Source organism: Podarcis filfolensis (assembly GCF_964270895.1).
Source record: "Podarcis filfolensis genome assembly, chromosome: 2".
Lineage (NCBI taxonomy): Eukaryota > Metazoa > Chordata > Lepidosauria > Squamata > Lacertidae > Podarcis > Podarcis filfolensis.
The window spans coordinates 53,811,173-53,836,741 of NC_139605.1; the positions used below are offsets into that span (position 1 = coordinate 53,811,173).

The window sequence follows — 25,569 nt, forward strand, 5'->3', positions numbered from 1 at the left end:
CCTGGGCTGAGAGTCTTGCCCAAGTTACGTTCCTGCAGTCTAGCCTGTACACTGGGTGGTCACATGGTTGCTGCTTGTAAACATGATGCAGTGCACATGAAAACATGGCGTGACAGAAGCCTAGGATGTATGGCCATGTGGTGAATTTTTACCCATCTTCCTAGTTCCCTAGATTTCTAGAAGGCTGTCAGAGGTATGTTTAGATGCTATATTTGCCACGGGGATCGCCATCCTCTTGCAGAACTACAACCATTTCTGAACCAATTGTTCAATACAACTCACCATGTGATTTCCCCCGGTCCTGCCAGAGGTGCCATTTGCAGGCTGCGAAACTCACTACGTGATGGTTACAACTCAGGTAGCAGAATACACCGCATGATAAGGCTGTGGGTTGGGAAACTCACCCTGGGGATGCAGATTTCCATGGTGAATATATATCTCACCCTGGTTTGACACACTGGACTCCTGTACACATATGCCACACAGTAAAAGCCAGAGCACACATTGCAGTCACCCTGCACGTGCAGCCAACAAGGCTTCCCTATTGCACAGCTTCCTTGCCTGTTCCCACATCAATTGAGTCTCAACACCACCAGCACATGCGTGCCAGCTTGAGAAGACTAAATTGATGGTGCAGATCCGCACCCACAATAAATGTTGTTCTTGTTGTTTTAAACCAGGAAGGGATGACTCGGACTATGTGGGGAGGCAGCTTTCGGTGGCATCTCTATATACTTTCCGCATACTTCGACCCCCCCCCCCCACGTTTCAACAGGCCATTGGCAGACTTTTACAGCAGCCCCCAGCTCCAGGCTGCCCGAATTCGCAGCCGCTCCGGCGCATACTGCCACGGGTTCCTCTCAATTCTCGTTCAGAGAACGCGGAACGCGCGTCTTGACGCACAAGCCTCCGGCCCTGTTTCGGCTCCTTCCGTTCCCGCCAAACCCGCGCGCGCGGTCCCGCAGCAGCCGCTTCGTCCCCACTGCGCGCTCAGCCCGCTCCTTCGCAAGCTGCCTTCTCGCGCCCAGTCCGGGGCAGAGGCGCGCGCCGCCCTCCACCTCCCTCAGCCTCCGTCTCCACACCGCTCGGAGTTGCGCCCCAGCGCCTCTTCCCTCTCTCCACCCCAGCCCCACACTGCTGCGCGTCGGGGGCCGCCCCTCCTCCTCCTCCTCCCTCGGCTCGCTGACGACAAGCCCGCCCGAATTCCCCTCCTCCTCCCCGCCCGAGCCGAGCTGGGCCTGAGCGGAACGGACCCGCCCCCCGGATCCCCGCCCTCTTCCCCCTCCGCCCCAGCCAGAGGCTGCTCAGAGCCCGCCGCGCCGGCACCCGGAGGGCAACGGAGGAAGCCAGCGAGCAGCACCGCCCTGCCCGACGACGCCTATCCGCCCGCGCGGGGCAGCGACCCCCGGCCCCACCCCCTCGGTTGCCAGCTCCCCTCCGCTCCAAGCCAAGCCAAGCCGAGCCGAGGCAGCCCGGGCTCCGCTCGCGTTTGCTCGCTCTACCCGACAGTCTCTCCGCGGCCGGCACGAGCCCAGCGGCGCCATGGGCTGCACCGTGAGCGCCGAGGACAAAGCGGCCGCCGAGCGCTCCAAGATGATCGACAAGAACCTCCGCGAGGACGGCGAGAAAGCGGCGCGGGAGGTGAAGCTGCTCCTCCTCGGTGAGAGCCGCGCCGTCGTGTCCCTCCCTCCCTCCCCCTGTTTCTCGTGCCCCGGGGATGCGGGGCCCCCTCCCCCCAGTGCGCCGCCTTGCCCCGACGAGGCGCCTTCTGCAGCTCGGAAGGAAGCCTCTCGAAGTTCGACGGCGCTTACTCCCAAGTAAACGGGCGGAGCGCCGCCGCTTTAGAAGAAGCGCCCACCCGTCTAGGTCCGCCGACTCCCCCCCCCCCGCTCTCTCTCCCCCCCCCCGCATTGCGCCCCCTGCCTTTTCCCTTGGACTTGAGGGACTTTCCAGGACCCTCCTCTCCGAATTTCGCCGTGGCTTCTGAACCCGCCGCCCCCTTTCTATCTCTGCGGGCGCCGCCCCACCCCTGGCCCTGCCCGAGCCCCGCTCCTTTTCGCCGAACTCCGAAGCCACTCGTTCTGCTCCTGCGCTCCTTCAGCGGCAAATGGGGATCGGCAGCGCTCTCCTTGGGACCCCCCCTTCTTTTCCAAAAGCCATGTAACGTGGCTCAGTGGAACATACAGTTTCCTCACCCTCTAGGAACTGTAAGGGCTGTGCCCTCGAATCAGCACTGCAATTCCTGTAAAATACGTTGTCACTAAGACTTCCTCTTCTCTCTCTCCCCCCCTTCCTATCCTACTTGCTTTTCCAAATTTAGCATAGGAGTCCTCAGTTGCTTATTTCTTCACAGTAGCTGGCCTTTCTGATTATCTCCCCAAAGTCCACATGCTGTGATGCCCCTGCGTTTTCACGTCCTCAGAATGGTTGTCTTGATGCTCTGTCGGTGGCCGACCCCCACTTTCTGCTCCCTGGTGGTGTTAGGAAAGAATAATCTAAACTGCAAATAAGTAGAGAATGCTTACAGAGAGAGCAGGCAGTTGTCCCAGTAGGAAATGGAAGGGTGGTCTCTGTTCATTTTTAGATGGTGAATCTCCCTTGTCATTCTGCTCTGTAAAAAAAATTAAAGATGTGTTTCTCCCTCTTCAGTGGTTAAGATGGTTTGAACATTTCTCTGTGTCTTTAGTTTCCTTCAGTGCCTAGGGCCGCTTCGTCTATGAAACTTTGCTCTTGCACGCTTTTTCTTCTTTTTTTCTTTTTTGGGAGTTTATCACTGTGCAAGCTTGGAGAAGTAAAACCAAAGTAAAAGATTCATATGTGGACTCTTAGCGTGCTTCTGGGTGATTCTTCACATGAACAATATTTTGTGCATAATATTTTCATATGCTATACAACATCTAAAATTTAGGAGCTCTCTGGACTCGTTTACTGTATTTTCATGCATGAAAGTAGCTGTGGGTTATCTGTATGTTTAGGTTTGAGCAGTTAGCCTGGAAACACAAAAGGAGTGATTGGTTGAACTTACTTTGTCATATGGATCAACATCTTCAATGTCATTTTATTTTCTGCTGCGATCTTACGACGGGGAATCATTTGAAAAAGGAGGGAGTAATGTACATGACATGAACTGACATGTTGAGTGTTTTCATTTTCTAGTTCTCACACCAGTCCAAGCGATGCGTATTGCTGTTTCTAAAACACTTTTCTGTTCTGTTCAATAATGTATGTGGTTTTTAGCAACGTTTCAGTCCAGAATGAAAAGTTCTTTTCTCCTGGAACCTTCAGACAGGATTTTGTAAAGCAACTAATTAATCTTCTGGCACCACAGCTCTTTGTCTCCTGACTTTCGAGAGTAAAAGCAGATTTTGAGTCTCCTAAACAACTTTCCATTGTCTCCTTTGTGTAATATTTCCAAAGAGTGTGAACTGTAGACCACTCCTATACATGTTAACCCAGGGGTAAATTCTGCCTAAGTCAGTGGGATGTACTTCCAGGCAAGTGTTGCAGCCCTAAGATGCAATCTTATACACACTTAGCTGGGAGTAAGCCCCATTGAACTTACTAAGCTTACTTCCGAGTAGAGGTGTAGCTGTCTGTGGACAAACTTGACTGGGCTTAACCGTCCAGGGGTCCTTTACCTTTTACCTTAGAGGTGTATTTGACTGCATCGTTAGTTCTTAAACCCTCAAATTGTGTTCTATAGTGAGTTCCTGGCAGCTGGGACAGTCTGTTATGGTGGTTAACCCAAAAATACAGGAAGTAAAAGATTGTTGCTGGCAGCTTAACAGAAGTTGACTAAAATGAAAGCCATTTTTTTTCAGGAGGGTAAAATGGGGAACAAGACAAGAGAGTTATCACGAAACAATGAAAGGAAGACATCTCTTTCTGTTTAGGCAAACACAAAGCAGCAGGAATAAGTTTAGTGCCTTCAGCATCTAGCAACACAGAGCTTGAAAAGCAAATCAGGCAACCCAATCTCAAGCCCATTTATTTGGCAGAGAGTCCATTTTATTTCAGTGGAACTTATTTCCAGGTAAGCACACATAGGACCACTGTCTATTTTAAATTATTATTTATTGTTGCATTTATATCAGGGGATCTCAAGGTAGCACACATTGTTCTCCCCATCTCCATTTAGCAGCACAACAATCCTGTAATGTAGGTGAGGCTGAAAGACAGCGACTGGCCTAAGGTCACCCATGAGCTTCATGGCTGAAACAGGATTTGAATCTTGGGTCTCAGTTCCTAGTTTAGCACTCTAATCACTGTACCATACTAGCTCCAAAGGTTCTTGCCCCTTTTGAAACTATGCATTAGTAATGCTCAATATGATTGCTTGATTAGTACCTGAGAGCTGCAGCAGTTTTTATCTCCCATTTTACAAATGGTGCTGAGGCTATTGGTTGATTATGGTTTGCTCAGGATTGCAGCTGCACTTAGAAATGACTGTGCTTGTTCTCCCCCCCCCCCCCCGCTGTAAAACAGGACATTCATTATGAGAGATGGTTGCTAATCTAGTATAAACTACTTCATTGTGCAAGTTGATGAACAAAATTGCCTCTGAATAGTATGATAAATCCCTGTGGCAGTGATCTAGATTGTAGGATTTCTTAATAGTTTTCAGGCTTAGAGTTTGTAATGAGGCTAATGTGGATAAACACCCAAAGCAGTTCCATTGAATTTTGTTGGCAGAATCTGTAGAATAGATTACGGGGTTTGGGTCTGTGAGCAGAGGGCAAGTCTGGTCTCCAATCTCTATTTAACCTTTGCATTTTCCTTTCTTTAAAACAAAGAAGGCAATAGCATGTAAATCGTGGCATTCCATGTCATGTATTTAAACAAAAAATGGAAAGGGGAAAAAAACCCCACCTTTTAGCAGTGAATTAGCTGTACTACTTAGAAGATTTAGGGAAACGAAATATTATTTGTTGGTCTGTCACTTAAATATAGCATGCAAATCCACAAGAAACCTCTTTGGGTTTGTCCACACTATAACAAAATTTGGATTTGCACCTGCCTTTTCCCCATTAATGTAGGGGCATCCATATTAACTCCTCCTCATCCCAGTGTTGTCTCAGGTCTGTTCAACCTGGCAACCTGTTTGCAGATGATGCAGCCTTGACAGCACACTCCAAGGAAGCTGTACAGAGACTCATCAGCTGTTTTGCCCAAGCTTGCATGGAGTTCGGCCTCACCATCAACCAGACGAAGACCAACACCCTGGGTCAGGATGCCACCAGCACTCCACATATCAGCATTGGTGACCACACGCTTGAGGTGGTAGATAATTTTGTCCACCTGGACTCCATTGTAACTAGCAACCTTTCCATCAACACTGAGCTGGACAAACGTATTGTCAAGGCAGATAGAGTAGTGGCTTGCCTCTCCCAAAGGGTATGGGAGAATGTGATGTTATTGACCAATACCAAGATGAAGATCTGCCAGGCTTGTTGAATGTGGAGCATACTGATTTTTTGGAAGGGGTGATGGCGCAATGTCTTTTATATCTGTTGTGTCAGGAAGATTTTGGGCATCACGTGGCAAGACAGAGTCTCAAACAAAGATGTGCTCTTCCAAGCCCACATTCCTAGCATGTCTGCACTTCCGTCTCAGTGACGTCTACACTGGCTTGGGTCATGTACACAGAATGGAAGATGGCAGGATCCCCAAGAACATGCTGGCTTCAGGCACCAGGCCCTTTGGCAGAGCAACTATGCATTACAAAGATGTCTGCAAACATGGCATGAAGGTTTGCAACATTAACCCTGCCGTATGGTTGGATGATTCCAGTGACCAGAGGAGGAATGACCGCTGGGAGGAGTGCAGAGAGAAGAAACGCCATTGTGCATCTGTAACAGCAAAACTGAATACTTTCATCTGCCCCAGCTACAATAAAACATGTCTCTCCTGTATGATCTCTAAAACCACAGTAGGCACTGTAACTGTCCAATGGTTTGACTTTACCCCCAATGATGTACTCTTCCATTGTCTCTCCAGACAGATAAATGCCAAAATTTCCAATTCTTGGAAAGTTCAAAACAGCCAGGATTGTAAAACCCCACTTTGGAGGGGGAGGCAGGTCTGGAACAACACTGGGATGAGGAGGGTGTCAATGTGGATTCCCATACATTAATGGAGATAAAGGCAGGTGAAAATCCATATTTTGCTTTGGTAGAGACAAAGGCAGTAATGTATTCACTTGCAAGGGTTAAATATTGGTGTCCTCAAAGGCTGTTTTGTCACCTTATCTTTGGATTGCCACATTCTGCCATTTAGATATAGGGCATGTGATTTTATACTTTTACATTTCGGGTTGAGAGCACTTGTTCAATTAAAGAGAGAGAGATGCACAGCATAGGAACTTTGAGAACGACAATTCTTGTTTGAAATGCTAGCGGTGTAGAAAGAATAGAGACGAAATCTTTGTTTGATTATGATAACTACTTTGGCTTCTTCATTTCTTTCTTTAGGTCCCATAATAGTATCCATTTCTGCTGTGCTGTTAGTAACTGATACTCAGTTGAGCTTATTGCATTGCTCCAAGATCCTGTTCAATATGTGTCTTTTCACTAAAACATAACTGGAGAATAGCTGTGGGTTTTCTTCATGCAGAGTTTCCACTAAGTCCAGCTGAAACAAGATCATGGTAGCTCAGTCTGTAGAGCATGACGCTTGAATCTCAGGGACAAGGATCCGAGTCCCATGTTGGGCGAAATATTCCTGCATTGCAAGGGGTTGGTCTAGATGATCCTTGCGGTACCTAACAACTCTGCAATTCTATGATTCTATAAGATGCCATTGCAAGGATTCATACTCTCCTTGGTAGAGACAGATACATTTTCTGATACTATGCATGTCTACTCAGAAGTAAGTCCCACTGAGTTGCATGAATCTTACCCCCCAAATAAGTGGGAATAGAATTGGAGTCCATATGTTCAATTTAATGGTTCAACTTAACCATTAGACTGAAGCTCATATAACAGTACTTTTTGAAAAGTGCACAGCACTTCAAAAAAGTTGATGGGCATTGTTCTCTCATTAGAAAAGTAAAATGGTGTTGAATCCCTGATTTATTAATAGCCTATTTTTATGCTAAGGCATAACTGGGTAATTGTTGAGATTAACTTGAAATGGTTGTGGGGGGGTGGCAGGGGGAGAGGCTGTAATTCACAGAGAACAGTGGCAAATGATTCAGTCATGCAAGACTCCTTGCTGCCTGGATACTAATTGCGCACTTAATGTTAAAACAAAAACCCTGGGATTGCTTGTTAATTTCAAGTCATTACAAGAAAGCGCAGGAAATATGGCAAGTAAATTTTTTTAAATAGACTTTTAAAACAGCAGCAACAGGGAAGCCGCTAAAGCCTTTGTCATGACTGGAGTGGTGCTCCATTAGTCTGTTTATCAGAACGTCCTTGTTACGAGGCTGGCTTTCTCTGCTGAAAATGATAATTCTGCTCAGCTTTCCAACCAGAACAAAACCATCCAATGAAACCAGAAGCAAATACCATAAAACAGTGGCTTCCCCAACCTGGGCATTTGGACCACAGCCCTAAAGCTTATGAAGAGTTGTCCTAAACATCTGGAGGGCACCAGGTTGGGGGTCTAACCTTTCACTGTTTACAGCAGCACACTGCACAGCAAATGGCCAGAGCCCAAAGACTACTGTAGCTCATCAAAGCAGGAGCTTGATGGACTTCTTTAGGAAACAGGTTCCACAAGAGGAGGGTGGGCTTGTTGGTAAGATAGCAGCAGCCTGCGATCATAATACAGTGGTACCTCGGGTTACATACGCTTCAGGTTACATACACGTCAGGTTATAGACTCCACTAACCCAGAAATAGTACCTTGGGTTAAGAACTTTGCTTCAGGATGAGAACAGAAATCATGCTCTGGCGGTGAGGCAGCAGCGGGAGGTCCCATTAGCTAAAGTGGTGCTTCAGGTTAAGAACGGACCTCCGGAACGAATTAAGTACTTCACCCGAGGTACCACTGTACATACATAATGGAAGGTTTGTATCAGGTATGCCTGAAGAAGTAGACATAACCTATGGCTATTATTATTTTTAACAAAAGCTAGTGGGAGTGGGTAGTGGAACTGCTGTAGTGCAGGGTTTCCCAAACTTGGGTCTCTAGCTGTTTTTGGACTACAATTCCCATCATCCCTGACCATTGGTCCTGTTAGCTAGCAATGATGGGGGTTGTAGTCAAACAACATCTGGAGACCCAAGCTTGGAAAACTCTGCTGTAGTGGAAGATGAGCATCAGCCAGTAATCAGCATTATCAAATGTGAGCCTTCAAACACAATATTGAAGTTTCTTAGGGTGGAGGGAAGTTTCACTTTTTATATAATAATAATAATAGTAGTAATAATAATAATAATAATAATAATAATAATAATAATAATAATAATAATAATAATATCTTTATTGTCATTGCCCCCTCTCAGGGACAACGAAATTACTTGACTGCTCCATAAAAACACTAATTAAAACAATACAGTATAGTACAGCAAGGAAGATTAGATGACTTTCAAAGTCCAGGCTTCCCATTCAGGGCCGAGATCGCTCTGGAGAAGAAGCTGTTCTTAAGACGGCTCGTTCTTGTCTTCATCGTCCTGTATCTCCGTCCCGACGGCAGGAGCTCGAAGAGACAGTGACCAGGATGCGATGGATCTTTTACTATGTCCAGTGCCTTCCTATGGCACCTTGTGGCATAAATCTGCTCTAAGGTGGAAAGTGGGCAGCCAACAATGCTCTCTGCTGCCTTAACAACTCTGCCCAACCCCATCCTGTCCTGGGTAGTACAGCTTCCGTACCACACACATAAGCCATAAGTGAGCACGCTCTCAATGGCACAGTGATAGAAGGCAAGCATACAAAGCAATCGGGTTTCTGGGCAGAGGACGGCAGTAGCTTGCTCAGCACAAGTATTATTTTTCCCTGTCGATGCACCTTGGCTGCTTTCAGGAAAGTAGCTGAAGTATTCAGATACTTGACTACAGCTTTAGTTCCTTATTATCATGCTGGCAACTTTTTTTGTGGTGTTGCTTCAGAGGTGTTCTCAGCATATCCTCTTTCATATTAAAACTTTCCGATTTCTGCTCCTCATGCATATTCAGCAGTCTTTTAAAAGGCTCTTATTGTCTTGATTTTTGCTGTTCTCAGACACGTAGGGGCCCTTGTGCCGCTAAGTAACCAACGTGTGATTTAAACCTCCCATTTCAGGACACTTTCTGCTCATCTGGTTTTAAACTGTTTTTTAAAACAACAACAACCACGCTTCCATTTTTTACTTTGCATTATGCAGAATTCAGGCTTGTTCGTTATTAAACATATATGAAATTTATTAGTTTTGTAATAATCAGTTCCAGCAGGGCCATATGTTAATATCCCCAAACTATTGCGGCTCAATAAATCAAACATTGTCTATTCAAATCGCCTACCTCCAGAATCTGGGGGAATATTGAAATTACCCATTTTTTTTTAAAAAAGGAACACAATGTACAGTAGAATGCTTCCGTTATAAATTACCCCCCTCAATGATTCTGTGTTGGTGTGAAACTTTCCAGCTCTGTTCTGATAGCCTTAAGAAGATGTGTAGAACTGCTGAAGGATGTAATCTTTAAAGCACTTACTTCAAAGTAGTCACCTTGACTTCAGTGCAGTGACTCGTAATAAGTGGGTTGAGAATTGTGACCTTACAAGATAAAAATAACCAATGTCAAGGGTTGTGGGTTTTTTTGTTTTTTTGCCACATCAGAAATTCCTCTCCTGTCTTTCCCCCTCTGTTATTTATAATGTATGTTTGAAACAAAGAAAAGTGTCTATGAATGTCCTGGACCATGAAGCCTGTAGAAGGTTTTTTGCAAACAGCATTTCATAGTAGAAATTTCCTTTCCTTACTTGCTTCTTTCCCCTTGTGGCTTTTGTGTCTGAGCTCTTTTAATTTGGCTTGCCTCTTGGGGGTGAGTAAACAGCTTTTAAAAAATAATTGGCTTAGCCATTTCTGATGTGCTTGGTATGCTTCTATCTCTTGAGGACCCAAGATTTTTATATTGAAAAGAAAAATCTTGAATTCCGCTTAGCAGCCAAAAGAAAAACTACTGATGAGATGGGGAAGGCAAATGCACTGAGTATTCATTTTACTTAAGTTTTTCTTTCCAGATTCATGGAAATCATTTTTCTGGCAACAAACAATGTAGAATCATTTCGGCCAAATTAATTTCTTGGATTGTAATTGAAGTAGTCTTGTGATGGTAGAGGATTTGGCAACTTGTTAGATTATATGTTCTTTTGCAATGCAAAGTGAGCAGCTCTCCAGATTTCTTCTCTCTCTCTCTCTCTCTCTCTCTCTCTCTCTGTATATATATTTATTTCCTGAAACCATCACCCAAAAGATATAGATCAGGCATAGGCAAACTCGGCCCTCCAGATGTTTTGGGACTACAGTTCCCATCATCCCTGACCACTGGTCCTGTTAGCTAGGGATGATGGGAGTTGTCGTCCCAAAACATCTGGAGGGCCAAGTTTGCCTATGCCTGATATAGATATTATTGAAATGGGCTTTAAGGAGCAAAGTATTGAACAAAACTGGTGTTGGAATTGTAAGTACATGAAGGTCCCACTATAGGAATGCTTGTCATCCAAAATCTCAGTTATGTGAACATAAACAATTATACCCAAATCTCACTACGCAAATGGCTGGTTCAGATATCCAAACAGCCAGAGTTTGTCCACATCTTTACTTGTTTGTGTTTTGTTGGTCAGCTGCAACCATTTTGGACAGAAACCATGGTGAGGGAGAAAAAATTGGACAAATTGGAACAGGAGAGATCAAGCAAAGCAGTTTTTCCTTTGTCTTTTGCTGGTTGACTGCAGCAGTTTCAGGCAGAAACAATGGAAGGAAGGGTGGAAAGTGGGAGGGAAGAAAGGAGAGAGATGGGAGAAATAATGGATTAAAAGTTTCCCCATAGGAAGTAATGGAAATCATCAGCTCGTTATGAGAACACTTGCCTAGCATTGTGTTCAAAAAGCAGGACCCGTATGTACAGAGGCTAGGTTCCTGTGTAACACAAGGATGAACCACAGCAAGCTTCAGGGACATGTATTCTGCCTCCCTTCTGTGGTTGTGAGACTGGAATCTTCCATTTTCATTTTAGGTTTGCCACAGTTTAGTGTTACATCTGAGCCCTAAACTGGTTGATTTTATTTTTATTTTTGAAACAAAGCAGTTTCATAAACTATGGTTTCAGTTTGGGTTTTTCCTCTAGCTAAGGCATTCTGCTTCGGTTCATTTAATCTAAAACAGAAAAACTTCCAAATTTCTCATGGCCGCAACAGATCAGGGGTGGAGATTTGAGTATAAACATAGCCACACACTCTGTCTCACAAACATTTCATATAAATAGGTGCTGCCAGTCTCTGCCTTGTTGGTGTTCCTGGAACATCAAACCACAACTTAAGTTTTTCTGAGAGGGTCTGTAGTAATTTTGTGTGCATGATTTTAAGTGGTTGACATGGCATTGACATGATCAAGTTCAATGATATATTAATAGTTCTTCCCAAAATGAATATTATTGTTAAGACTTGGCAGTTATTGATTTATGCACTTTCTTAGTTATACAAGGTTTCTTAGAAACTAGGTCTGTAGCATTTTATTGTCAGTTGAAACATTTCGATTGACAAAAAAGGTGTCTTGTTTAATTGGACACTGACTTTAAAATGTGTTAAATTATTTTTTAATATTCATAAAAACTGTAGATGTGTTGAAGGGAAATAGCTCTTCTAAGACGATTCTTGCTTCATTATCTAAAACCAAAGATGCTAATTCTAATGCTTTTTCATTATAATTATTGTTTCCCCCCCCCCCCATTATTGAGATCTATCAAGTAAAACTCCTGTGACTAAATTTTTAAGGTTGAGTAAAACATGGTTCTCACCAGCTATGCAAATATTAATGAGACGGTGTTGCATTTGGTCAGCTTCCAGATATATACATAATTCTTAGTTGCCACTAAAGTAGGATATTAGTAAGCACCTATGGACCTTTCTCATAAAGACCCAATGTTTTAGGCTACAACCCTATACACACTTCCTCGGGAGAAAGTCCCATTGAGCTTAGCAGAACTTTATTCTGAATAGGCATACATAGGAGCGCAAACTGCTAAGAACACAAGAGCAGCCCTGCTATATCAGACCAGTGGCATATCTAGTCTAGCACCGTCTTCTCACAGTGGCCAGCTAGATGACTGTGGGAAACCTGCAGCAGGACCTGAGCACAAGAGCTCTCTTCTCTCCCCATGGATTCAGGCAACTGGTATTGAGTATACTGCATCCAGCTGTGGGGGGCAGAGCATAGCCATTAGGGTTAGTAGCTATTGAGAGCCTTACACTCCATGAATTTGTCTAATCCTCTTTTAAAGCCCATCCAAGTTGTGGGCCATTACTGCTTTCTGTGGCAGCAAGTCCCATCGTTTGTAATTTGCACACATATCGATCAGACATTCTTAGAAGCTATACAGTGGTACCTCGGGTTACATACGGTTCAGGTTACAGACTCCTCTAACCCAGAAATAGTACCTCGGGTTAAGAACTTTTCTTCAGGATGAGAACAGAAATTGTGCTCCGGTGGCGCTGTGGCAGCAGGAGGCCCCATTAGCTAAAGTGGTGCTTCAAGTTAAGAACAGTTTCAGGTTAAGAACGGACCTCCAGAACAAATTAAGTACTTAACCCGAGGTACCACTGTACAGCTATTTTTCCAATGCCTCAGATCTGTTGCAAATAATAGAGCATGTAATTATCGATGTGATGCTCCAACTTCCTCGAGCACTTACAGGCTTTGTGCATTGGTTTACTAGAAAAATTTTCCTGTTGACCATGGTATCGGTCTAAGCAATCTCTCTCCCTGCCCCATTTCTGAAAGTTTTGTTATAGAAGATAAATTCTTTTTCGGGGTGTGGGGTATGGGACCTTTCCTTGTGTGAAGCAAATACATGTTGACTGCAGCACAGTTATCTTGAGCAGCTGCTTATTGCTTGGTGGAGTCTCTTCCAAAGAAAATAATCAAGAATGTGTTCAGTTAATGCTTTTTGTTTTTATCCAAGGGGAGTAGCGTTGGTTATGAAGCTGTTTTAGTCAGAGGAGAGGGAAGCACAGTCTTGCTCTTGTTTGGCCCCCTCCTTAAACTGCCTTTGTTTCAAGAGGTCTGAGAGTGTGGTGGTTGAAGCCGCCTTTTCCTTTGCTAGGTAGGGGTGTCTTTAGAGGCTAAAACTAGGAGCTTGTAGCTTGCTCAGGCTTCAGGTCCTTGGGTTATAAATTCTTTTTCAGATTCTGGTTTCTTGTAATTAATACATTCAGCGGAGCTACAGATTGCTGTAATAATCAACTTATTCTGAAATAGGCACCTAGTGTATTTCTACAGACAACCCCTCTTTATCTTTTTGTAAGCTGCTTGTTACAAGAATAATTCAATACCATTCTGTTCTGCTTTGGAGGCTTGAGCTCATGTCTGTCTACTGCACCAAAACTCACTTGAGTTGGAGGCTATCCTAATTTCCTAAGCTATGGGAAATGCAGGGATAATACATGTTTTCTGCACAGTGTTTGAGGAGGGTTAATTTTCTGTTTTGGCCCTATGGGCCAAACATACACAAACTGGCAAACTAAGTAATACAAAGCAGGTTCTAAGGCTGGTTTACAAAGCAGAGGAGGAATACACTATTAAAAAATCTATTCCAGTAGTTGTGGTCCCATCATAGCCATTGAGGAGAGTCTAAGGAATGAAGAGATCAGTGTTGAAATTCTTTTCTGCCTTAGAACTCTATTGTTGTTTTCCCTCCAAATCTGATATCTGGGAACACAACAAACCATTTGACCTGTGCATTTGGTTTTGCTGAGTCCAGATGTTGCAACTGTCAGATCAAATTAGGCTTCAAAGTGAGGTTTTAGAAAACTGAAGTGTTTTTATAACCTTAAACCAATAAAAATGTTCCCATTAAAAACATGAAATGTTTCTTTTGAAATTGCTGTTGAACCTGCTGTTCTACATTTGGATGTGGAAAAATAGGAAAGGGGGGGATACATACATACACCCCCCCCAAAAAAACTGCTACTAAAGTAAACTTTTAGAATTCCATTTCCCTAGGATTTATGAAACAAAGTTAGAGAGCAAAATGGAGACACATATGGGCAATTTTTCTCTGCGCCCATGTTGTAAATAGGTAGCTAAGGCTGCTTCCTGATAGCAGCTGCTCCCTGCAACCAGAGCACAAACACAGGAAACACAACCAGAAGTAATTCAAAGAACTTCTTGCTAGCTAGGGGTTTGATGCAGCAGTCGCCGTGACAAGTGCTGATAGTTAATGTGAGTCTTTTGCTTCTAGTCCATCTGGACCAGGAGTAATAAAAATGGCATAATCCTTACCTAATATCTAAGTATTGGTCATGTTGAATTAGTCACTCACAAACTGCTCTGTTGAAAGCATCTTAAGAGCAAATAATCTTGGTGCTCTTGGTTCTATTAAGCAAAGACCTAAACAAAGTGGCTTCTTGGGCATATAATCTGGTGTTGCCCACCAGACCACTTGGAAGCCTAGGAATTGGTTTCATGGAATGTTTAATGAGTTTTCAAAATTCCCATTCAGATCAGGTTTGTGAGATTAATATGCTTTTTTGTTTTTGTTTACCTTGTTTTGTTTTACACTCCTCTTGGATGGTTAAGAATATACCGGGCTAAATTACATTTTACTGCAGTGACACAATAGCATTTTGATAGATCGTAGGAGCTGAAGTCTCTTTGTGGAGGCCAGCAATAATAAATAGATTTGCAGGCATTTCTCTGTTAACCTTTGGCACATGAGGCTTCTTACCAGCAATCATGTTGCACGAAACATTTAGCCACTGTTGTCATTCAGTCCTGTTAGTCTGAAGTACAGTGGTACCTTGGTTTAAGAACTTAATCTGTTCCGGAAGTCTCTTCTTAAACCAAAGCGTTCTTAAACCAAGGTGTGCTTTCCCATAGCAGTGAGGGACTCAGTTTACAAATGGAACACACACAACAGGAAGCGGAACAAGTTCTGCTTCCAAGGCAAAGTTCACAAACCAAAACACCTACTTCTGGGTTTGCAGTGTTCTTAATCCAAGTTCGTAAACTAAGCTGTTCTTAAACCAAGGTACCACTGTATTGGGGAAAAGGAGAAAAAAAAGCTGTCTATACTATCATGTCAAATGACATCCTGTTCTGAGAGGATTGGGCTTCTGTTGCTTGGATTGCCCTGTGTCCCACCTTTCTGGGGCAGGAACTGATCTAAAGTCCTGTTTGGGTGTATGTTCTCCTTGCATGTAAATGAACATGCAAGAGGGAGCAGGAGCACTTTGCCAAGCCCTGCCCAGGCAATCACCTTTACCCAGTTTAGAGACCTCCATGAGTTCTGGAATTCTGAAGCAGGGTGTCCACCTGTGGAGGCTCCCCATGAAAATTAGAAGAACCTCTCCTAACTAGGATTTTCAGTTGATCCAGGAACATTTTGTGAGTCTGTGCCAGACTCATGGGGGCCTCTAAATTGGATAAAGGTGATGTGTTGGAGGAGGCAGGGCTTGACTGTGTGATCTTGCTCCTCTTCCTGTTTTTGTTCTCCTTGCATACAAATAAATATCCAAATGGGGCTTAAAAGAATTCAGCAAGAAATACCTTCATTTAGAGGGTTCATATTGACTGCACAGAATTCCACTTAGTTAGGATCTTCTTTGGGCCAAGCATTTCGGAGGGTCTTCATTATTAGCGTCACGGTAATCGCTAGTATGAGTCTATGTCTGATGCCTCTTCCTTACTCTTGCTGGTGTGATGTATGCTTTTTATTCACAGAAAGTTCTCCCCTCTGGCTCTCTGTGAACTGTCTGAACCAACTGCTGTGGTGATAGGAGTTAATATAATTCATATATATTAACAATGTCAGTAACTATTCCCCAGGAATTGTGTATTTGAGGCCTTGCAGGAATTCTGTGAAGACGTTGACCCTGCCTTCTGGGAACTGTGTAGAGTTTTATCTAAGGAATGGTATTTAATATTAAAACTGTCAAATATAATTGCATTCTAAATATGTTGCAAGCGATGGCTCAAGATCCAAATACCCTTTCTCCCATGCGGTTAAGCAACATACTCTGAAGCCCTGAACGTGTCCCCCCTTCAGTACCTACTAATATTGAATGTAAATATTTTAATTTACTGGGATCTTGTATGCTGTTACCAGATGGCCAGTGGTGATCATAAGTTTCCTTCTGGTATATTATATTCCCCTGGACACTCGCCTCTTTTTTCTCCCCACACGTTGAGAGATTTTATGGGAGGAGGAGTCGTCTCATTTTTAATGCCAGGTCTATGTGAGCTGAAGAATCTTGGGTGAGGTGTGGGCAGCTACCCCCAAAATGTTCATTTGCAAAGCTTTGTAATACAGTCATTCCTTGGATCCCAAACGACTTGCAAGTCGAATGTTTTGGCTCCCGAACACCGCAAACCTGGAAGTGACTATTCTGGTTTGCGAACATTCTTGGGAACCCAAATGTCTGACAGGGCTTCCACAGGAGCTTCCTGCAGCCAATCAGAAGCCACACCTTGGTTTCCGAATGTTTTTGAAGTCGAACAGACTTCCAGAATGGATTCTGTTAAGCTTCCAAAGTGCGACTGTACTGAAAGCAGGGGAAGGGGTAAAACCATGGTCAGCTGGAAATGCCCCCTGCTTTCCTTAGAGTGGCAAATCTTACTTGCAGTTCTCCGGAATCTCCTTCATAGCAGTTATTCATGGCTTGTTATTTCTAGGTTGCTTTTTGCATTTCTGTCCTTCACCTGAAAAAAGGGATTGCATTACTGTCAGCTCAGGGCCTTTTCATTTGCTCTTCTATAAGAGCCCAGCTGAAATCAGGCTTCTCTCTCCACTGGCCTCTTCAGAAGCCATGCCATCAGACTGCAGGAGAGCGAGAGGGGTGGAGCAGCAGGGCCAAACCCACCAGCAACTTTTGACTCCTTGTGGAAAATCCACAATTTTCTTCCATTCCGCCTGTTCATTACAAGATCTCTGTAAGTAAGGATTAGTGCCCCAGCCTGGGTTTTTTCCTTAGTACTTCCCAGCCCCAATTCTCTTGACTTGCGTGAGCCTGAGGGCAAGGAATGTCTTCTCATTGGATTTTGCAAGCTGCTCAGAGAGGCTTTTTTCCAGTTTAATGGCGGGATAAAAATGCTAATGATGACAATTTTATATGTATCATACATAATTATCATGTGCATCATCATTTCCTCCTTTTGATAGCTTCCCAAGTCTCTTCTGCTTTCCTTTTTTTTTTTTTTGCCATGGAGACATGGTAGAGGATGGGCCTGTTTTTGTTTCTGGCTCTTGGCTCAGGTAATGCAACCTCAAGAGAAATGCTCTTTGAAGAATTTTTTGTGCTCTGAAGGGGTTTCTCCTTGAGTTTTTCTTTGTATAGTACTCAGCTGGGAGTGCAAAGAGTTCTCACATGTAGGAACTTCAGTGAACACACAATCAGTTCAGAAAAAAGAAGCATCTCTTTGTAGCTGTTGCAGCATTGTGGAAGAGAAGTAATAGCTGCACTTACTGCCTGGTTTGAGAATTTTGGCAAGCGACAAAATCATTAAAAGCTCCATTGCTAAATATTCTGCTAGATCTCTGCTTTTAGTGGCAGCGTATGCCACCTGGTCCCTGGCTTGTTGGTGGTGACTTTTAATACCTCTCCACCTGCTGCAAAGGCTGGTTCAATCTAGACAGGGCCTAGGCCTCGCATTTCTGAGGGAGCCCTAGTCTTTGGATTCTGTTGGATTGTGTGTGACTCACACCTAGCTTCAGGCTGAGGTCTGGCTTTTGAATGTGCAATTATTAATGCTGATAAGCTACCCCCCCCAGCTTTTATTCAATGAAATGCTGGCTCCATTTCTGTTCAGACATGTTGTAAAAGGGGGAAGTGTTGGCCCATTTCCTCCATCAGAATAAACTGAATAAATTTGTGTGCTTGTGAATAGAATAGGATGGGCAGAACAGGGTGTTCAGCATATGGAACTGGGAGTGAAGACCTGCTTTGCTTTGGTGTTTTGTTTTTTTAAATTGGTTTCAATCAATTTGGCACAGTGGTAGTGTGCATCACCTGTTTCCTGAACTGTAAACATTAAGGGGGTGGAAGAGAGGCGTTGCTACCTGTCTTCTGCATGCATTGGTGGTCAGGATGTCAGATTAAAGGTTGCCTTACATTGATTTGGATCAGTGGTAGCCTTATCCATCAAGGATGGCAATACTGAGCTATAATGCACATAATTTACCTATGCCTGTTGCCTAATACTCTGTAACTGGAAATTGCACTGAATGAACCCAGGGCTTCCTGCCGACAGAACTGGAGCACTTCCCCTTGATAGATGGTCACTTTAAGACAACTGACAGGTGTGTTGCTTTGCTTGCAGGGTCTAGGCACTGTGTGGCTTAAAGCAGCAGCAGAAACACAACCATAGGTAGGCAGTCAGGTGCAAGACTACAGGCAGAAAGAGTTCATAATGTGAAGATGGAGATAGGGATAAAAAAAGGGTGGAGAATGCCAGTTGTTGCTGAAGGCAGGTTGCCTTCTACCAATGGGAAGAGGAAGCTCTGTCTGCCGTCTTGTACTGTGCATCTCAGTGCAGCTATATATTTCCTTGTGGAATTTAAAAAACAAGTCTTGCCTGCATGCACTCTTCCTGCCCTTAATCTCTGCATTCAGCACCTAATGTGTCCTTTTATTAGCACCCCCCACCAATTTTAATTTCATGTTCCCTTCCTGATGGGAAGCAATATTTTACTGCAAAAGAGGAACTTTGACGTTCTGCAAACATACCCAAAAGCATTGCTGGTGAACAGAGTTGTAAAGCAACGGCTCTTTCTTCATTTGTGACTGTGCCATTATTCTACAACAAAGTGTTGAGAGCTGAGCCTGCTGAGCATGACTGAATGGTTTCCTGTCATCAGGCCTCTCATTATTACCCTCTCCGTCAGCTGAATCCGTCTGCAAGGGCAAGAGGCATTCAAATACTTAATAATTTCGCAGCTTGAGAAAACATTTCTCCTGTTGCATCTTGGTCTTTGCTTAATTCATTGTGTAATTCAACTGGGTACAATAATTTTTATAGCGTCACTGAACTAATTCCCCTCCCCCTCCTAGTCCCAATCAGGTGTGTTTTTCAAACCTGATTTGTTTTAACTCTGGGTTAAACCCTGTGGCTCAGTCTATTTTTATTGCTTGGGTCACTCATTCACTCCATGCGCACCATTGATCCTGTGAGAAATGTGCAACATGCTCTTACGAGTGTTGCAGCTTCAGGAAGCACTGGAGGTTTTTGTTGTTGTTCCTTTTGCAGCATACATATGAACCTTTTACCAGAGAATCAGTGGCGTAGCGTGGGTTGTCAGCACCCGGGGCAAGGCAAGTAATTTGCGCCCCCTAACCCGTGGATTTGCCCTAACCCCAGATGTTGCGCCCGGTGCGGCCGGCCCCCCCCTGCACCCCCCACGCTACGCCACTGCAGAGAATGAACATGGTCCCGAAGTACAGCAAAGCTCCCTTTAAACTTCTCAAATGCTCCTCTCAAGAGAGAGGGCTCTGAATATTACGTAGTTTCACACATTTAGGTAAAAATAAGAAACTATTTGTTGTTGGACCACTACTTAGTTATTTTGAGGATTAAAATAATGCTCTTCTTTTTTCTATGAAATGAATGCCTTCTGCTTTATTTTGTAGAACTGGAATACATAAACTTCCAATTGTCTAATCTGATGCTGCTTGCAAAATAATCCTGACTCAAAGGCAGGCAGAGGTTGTCTGGTCTCACATGATCTAACCAGTTTATAGCATCAGATGTGAATGTAACCTGACCCAAACCCTTGTTCAGCAGATCACACCATTACTTGTGTATTGTTTCCAGCTGGAGGAATGGAGTTCATTCAAGCCAATGAGATTACAGTCTCCTTAGCCTCTAAATATCTTTTCCTGCTTGCCTTGGCTCAGCAGTCTCATCAAGAAATGTCGGGACATCACATGCTAAAACACAGTATTTCTCTTACTATAATTTGTAGAAGCAAAATGATCTGCAGCTCCAAAAATGTATAAAACAGCAGTTTACTATGTGTAGAGCAACCCGTAGAATTCAGTTTTTTCAGTAAATCTCCAAAGAGGTTACACTGCACAGTTGTGCAGAAAGGGATGTGTAGTTTAATAAAAGTATAGAACTAATTGTTGGCCACTATATTCTTGTCCCTCAACATGAAATGTGGATCTTCTTGCTGGTGCTGGGGAACTCTCTACCTCCTCTTGCAGCTTGGATTTGCAGGCAGAGGAGCAACTGGAAGAGATTTAGTTTAGTCTTTACAGGCTAAATGCCTGAAGCGAGAATATGTAGGTGGGTGTGCTAATAACAAGTTATGTGGACTGCAAATGGCTGTTGAATTGCCTGCTAGTAACCTTTATTTCCTTTCTTAAGTAAGGGTGGTCAGGAGCAGGAACCAAGTTAAGATATGGTACATCTGAGTTTAGTTTCTATAATGAATCCTGCCATAGCCCTAAATTGCCTGGTGTAATTCTTGCCCTAGCACTGTTGCCTTAATGGTTGTTACTAGAACTTTACATCGCAGTTGCTTGACTAATCTATCCCCCTTTTTTTGTAATTTTCCTTAAAGACTTGTCTTTTATGCATCTCATAAAAATAGCGATTTATTATCATATATCTCAGAGCAATGCAATGTTCTCATCTTTATGTTGCTTATGTTGATCCCTTCCTCTTTGGATAAACAATCCTTTCTCCTCTTAACCCCGTGTTGAACAATGGAGACCTAAAATTGGAAAGGGGTGCTTCTGGGTTAATTGTTTTGTGACTGTTGTGTTATTTGCCCACACACGAGGCCCAGCTCCGTAACCCCACTAGGGCAGAGAGAAATGGAATTACAGTATTACCAACACAAGAAAAAGAACCAGTAGACAAAGATCAACAAATGCAAGAGTCAGTAAAAAGGCAGAGGATGCGAAGGGATGTGACTGAGAGAACAAATCTTGAAAAAAGGAGAGGAGAAAAACTTAGCTGGTGCAAATTAAAGGCAAACACAGGGAAACAATTTTATTGGTATTGCAAAAATCTAAAACAGAAGATGAAACTATGTTAAAAAAACATCCTGCTAATTGAATGATGATTTCTAACTGCATGCTTGGCTGTCCCAGCCCACACTCTGAAGATGTGGTACAGCAACAAAGCTGAAAGCCAGTAGATCTGACTGGGGCTGATGGGGATCCAACAACATAATAGAGGTTTGCAGGTGCCCCATCCTTGCTCCAAACTGTACAACTACACAATAGCAGAATTAATATATGCATGTTGTGTTGGGTTCTCATGTTTTGTTTGCTAAGCGGATTCCCCCCTCTCTGCTCTAGTTCCTTTATGGGGGTTATTTTCCTTTGCCTTCTATTCACATTTATTTCCCAACGTACCGCAGAAGTTGGTTAAGCAATACTTCCTTTGTGGGTCCAGCCAAACACAGTTAACATGAGCTTCAACACTTAAAACAAACCCCACTCCCCCCACCCAAAACCCTGCAGTCATTCTCTTCAAGGTCTTAGTAAGAAGTCACAATAGCCAGACTAGCTCCCCGCAGAATTACGGTAAGTGTTGAGGGGAAGGGATAAAGAGCATCTTCCTCTGGAGAGCCACAACATCAGGGTTGGGCAACCTGTGGCTGTCTAGAAGTTGTTGGGCTGCTCCAGTCGCCCCGACAGTTGGCCTGCTAAATAGATGTTGTATGGTTTCTGTAAGCAAGTAAATAGGAGGGCAACTTCAGTAGCTGCAAGAGCATAAGAAAAGCCTCTAGACCAGTATCCTGTTTTCAATGGTCATCCAGAAGCTTGTGCAAAGTCCACAAGCAGGGCCTGAGCTCAGTAGGACTCTCCCTTCCTGCAGCTTCCAGCAGTGGATGTTCAGAAGCATACCATCCCTGACAGTGGAGAAAGAACAATACCCATCAGGGTTAGTAGCCATTGCAGTAGCCTTAACTATGCAACTTCCTTTCCCTGGAGATGTTCCCGATTTCAGAAGCATTGTGCAGTGCTCTCATGTGGCTTAGCTTTTCCTGAAAGGGGGGGGGTGACTTCTGTTATGGATGGAACATGTCTCTGTTTTGTGGAGTTGGGACTTCATTGTTTGCAGATACCTTTCTCAAAACCTCTTGCTGCGGTTGGAAAGGCATTACTTTACCACAGGAAGAAGAAAAAAGGGAGTTTCCTGCTGAGAGCTGAGCTCTTGCTCTTGACGCAAGCCTGCAGGAAACAGCTTGTGGACTGGCAGCAGTCACAAGATTCATGTCTAGTAACCACGAGCGTAAGTCATTGCAGATGCCTTGCAAGAGGTGGCTGTATATGCCTCACTTAATATTCTTGAAAAGAACATGCCTGACTTTACAGTTTTTTAATAGCATTCTCTCCTAAGAGAAAATCTCCAAAGAGCTAACATGGTTCTCCAGAGAGGCACTTGGTTTGAGCTAATTATTTTTAAACTCATGTACAGTACTGGTTTTTTTGTCTTTATTTCACCAAGTCATTGGTGGAAGATCATTAGGATATCCTGCCCTCACCCCACCCATTCCTAGGCTGTGGCCTATACACACTTATTAGGAAGTAAGGACTCCTAAGTTCATAGGACTGGACTGCTAATCCTTCTCAGTGACCTTTAGTAACCAAAGTATGAAAATGGGCAAGGGGAAAAATTGTGAATACTTATGTCCCTGCCATCTATGAAGATGTTTGCCCTACCGAGGAGGAATTGTCTACTGAAAGCAGCTTTCAGCCATGGGCATTTGTTCATTGATTGCACAGGAAATAATTAATGCAGGAAGCCTGGGTGAGGCAGCGCTTTCTATTCCCCCACCCAAGCTTTAAATGAAGTTGTGCCAAACAGGCAGTACTCTATGTATTTGTCAGAAACTTGAATGTAACCCTTGCAGCCCATTGTTTCCATTATCTGACGCTGAGCTTTTTAATTGCATTCTCTCATTATTTTATTAGTTGGAAATGCAGCTCCGTGTGGAGGAATCCCCTTTATGAAAGCACCATGCAGCCTCCAGCATCAGGACTCCATCTGCATGGAACTTCCATCAAGGGGATCCCATTCCATTGTGCTTTTCACAGTGGAGGGTGACATTTAACTCTGAGACTGAGGTTGGGTGTGGCCTGGGAAGAGGGGATGTGACCTGAAGAGAGAGAGAACAAGGGAGAAAGAGAGAAAGAAAGGGAGTGTGTTGGAGGGTGACATTTGACTCTGAGACTGGGGTTTCCCCTCTCCCCATTAAGTGGGTAAAGTGGTACTGGAGTGCTTTGTGTTTGGGTCGGGGGGGGGGGAGTGACTCAGTTTGATGGATAGACCTGATAGGGCATGAGGAACAGCAACAAGTTTAGAGGAGGCATATAATTCAACACAGATCCTGGGTAAGCACCTGGACCCCTAGAATCTTGCACCACTCAGAGATTGAGAGGGGCATGTATCACTGGTGTGAGAAGTGGGATAAATACAATTCCAGCTATGGCTGAAGTTCTAGTTGGGGTCCTTATACAGACTTGGATGGTCCCAGCATGCACATATTCTGGGCATGTGAGCAGTTAGCCTTCAGTCCATCTTTTCTTTTTCTTCAGCGAGTATTTTTATTTATTTATTTAGAGAGGTTGCTATGGTTTTCTTTTGAAGATGAGCTGATTGGCTCTTTTTTAAAAAGAGAGGAAGAGCAATGACCAAATGCCTCCAATCTGAGACAGGAAATTGTCTAACGGCTTTGCAAGCCTGTACTAGAATTGTTTGGGGTTCTTTTTTATTTCTCATCAGAGGAGGTTTTGTTCATCCTGTCCTCTCAGTTACCACCCCTCCCTGTTTTGTTTTTTGTTCTTGGCATAAGATGAGCATAGGCATCCAAGAACCAGAAAATAACAATAATCGTGGTGCAAACCCTCATGTAACATTTTCATAATTTGCAATCCCATCAGAAAAGGGACCACAATCTACTGGGTACATTTCCTTATTGCTGCCTTGAATAATCTGTGCCAGTTTTGTCTGGTATTTAAATTATTTAGTTGCCCTAGTATTGTTATTGTTCATTCTTTAACTTTCCAAGTTTGTGAAAACATTTATTTTTCATTTGAACAAAACAAAGTGCGTGTCCCTTCCTGAAAAGGAGAAATGTGCATTTTGATGGCTGTAAATATTACTAGTAATGAATGAGTCCCGTGGTTTCATATGTATAAAGATTTAAACTGAAGCAATTATTAACAGGGCAAAAGTTTCCTGCATTGCAGGGGGTTGGACTAGATGACCCTTGTGGTCCCTTCCAACTCTATAATTCTGTGAAAAAAATGGATGGGATCCAGTGGTGGCACAGCCTCCTCCCTTTGCTTTTCAAAGGTGCTTCTCTCATGGCAAATTGAGTAACCTGATAAAATACCAGCCTTAGTAAACAAGGTGAGCAGCACGTGGGTGGCTAATACCAAATTTGGTTGTACATGTATCAGTATATAGTCAAAGTAGTCGTAAAAATAGTGACTTGTAGCCTGCCAGATGGAGTTTGAACTTACTGATGCAGAAATATGGACCCTTAAGTGACACTGATTTGAGTGGCAGGATTGCTCTTAATAAGGGGGTGAAGAAGTCTGTCTTGTAGGATGTAGGGCTTTTCTCTGTGAATTGAGTAAGGTAAAGGGACCCCTGACCATTCGTGGCCGACTCTGGGGTTGTGGCGCTCATCTCGCTTTATTGGCCGAGGGAGCCGGCGTACAGCTTCTGGGTCATGTGGCCAGCATGACTAAGCCGCTTCTGGCGAACCAGAGCAGCGCACGGAAACACCATTTACCTTCCCGCCGGAGCTGTACCTATTTATCTACTTGCACTTTTGACGTGCTTTCGAAATGCTAGGTTGGCAGGAGCAGGGACCGAGCAATGGCAGCTCACCCAATCGCGGGGATTCGAACCGCCGAGCTTCTGATCGGCAAGTTCTAGGCTCTGTGGTTTAGCCCACAGCGCCACCCGCGTCCCTTGTGAATGGAGTAGTCACTGTCTAAAAGTAGTTTGCACAACGTATTTCTTTCCCCATGGTACACAGGCAGTTATGGAAGCTATTCTGTAATTTACTATCCAATAATTGATTTTCTTATGCTAAATACTTGTTTTCCCGGATCAGAAAAAAATGGGCACAATATGCAGTGCAAGTGCTACTTTTGATATTGTCTGCTTTTGTTTAAGAGATGGAATTCAGAAGTCGAAATGGAGGAAACGTCTCTCTCATTGGTACATACAAATGCTAGGGAAACAGAATTGCATAACTGACGCAAGAAGGAAGAGCTGTGGTTAGACTATCTTCACTCCGCCTTAGTTCTCAGTAGTGAGCTCTGTAACAAGCAACACATGTAAATGAGCGGTTTCTCCTTTTTGTGTGGGCTAGGTAATATCTTCTCCAAAGGAGAGCACATTTTAACTGAGAACATTAAGCACAGTTTTAAAAGGAGACATAAAATGATGCTTTC

At 43.8% G+C, this 25,569-nt stretch overlaps 1 protein-coding gene and 1 long non-coding RNA gene across 4 annotated transcripts in view; both read left to right on the top strand.

Moving 5' to 3' along the window:
- Nucleotides 1-545: 545 nt before the first annotated feature.
- GNAI2 (G protein subunit alpha i2) overlaps nucleotides 546-25,569 on the top strand; it is a 120,467-nt gene continuing 95,443 nt past the window's right edge. The window contains exon 1 of one of the 3 annotated variants that reach the window (XR_014545480.1): nucleotides 546-1,660. Coding sequence is in view for 2 of the 3 variants with exons in the window: in XM_083603523.1 (XP_083459649.1) it covers nucleotides 1,543-1,660 (118 nt within the window). In the remaining variant the exon portion in view is untranslated. The remainder of the gene's footprint in view (nucleotides 1,661-25,569) is intronic. The other 2 variants (XM_083603523.1, XM_083603524.1) reach the window with 2 other exon arrangements.
- Nucleotides 16,765-23,271, top strand: LOC310757908. Its single transcript, XR_014545563.1, has 2 exons — nucleotides 16,765-19,417; nucleotides 19,556-23,271. It is a non-coding gene; the product is annotated as an uncharacterized lncRNA (long non-coding RNA).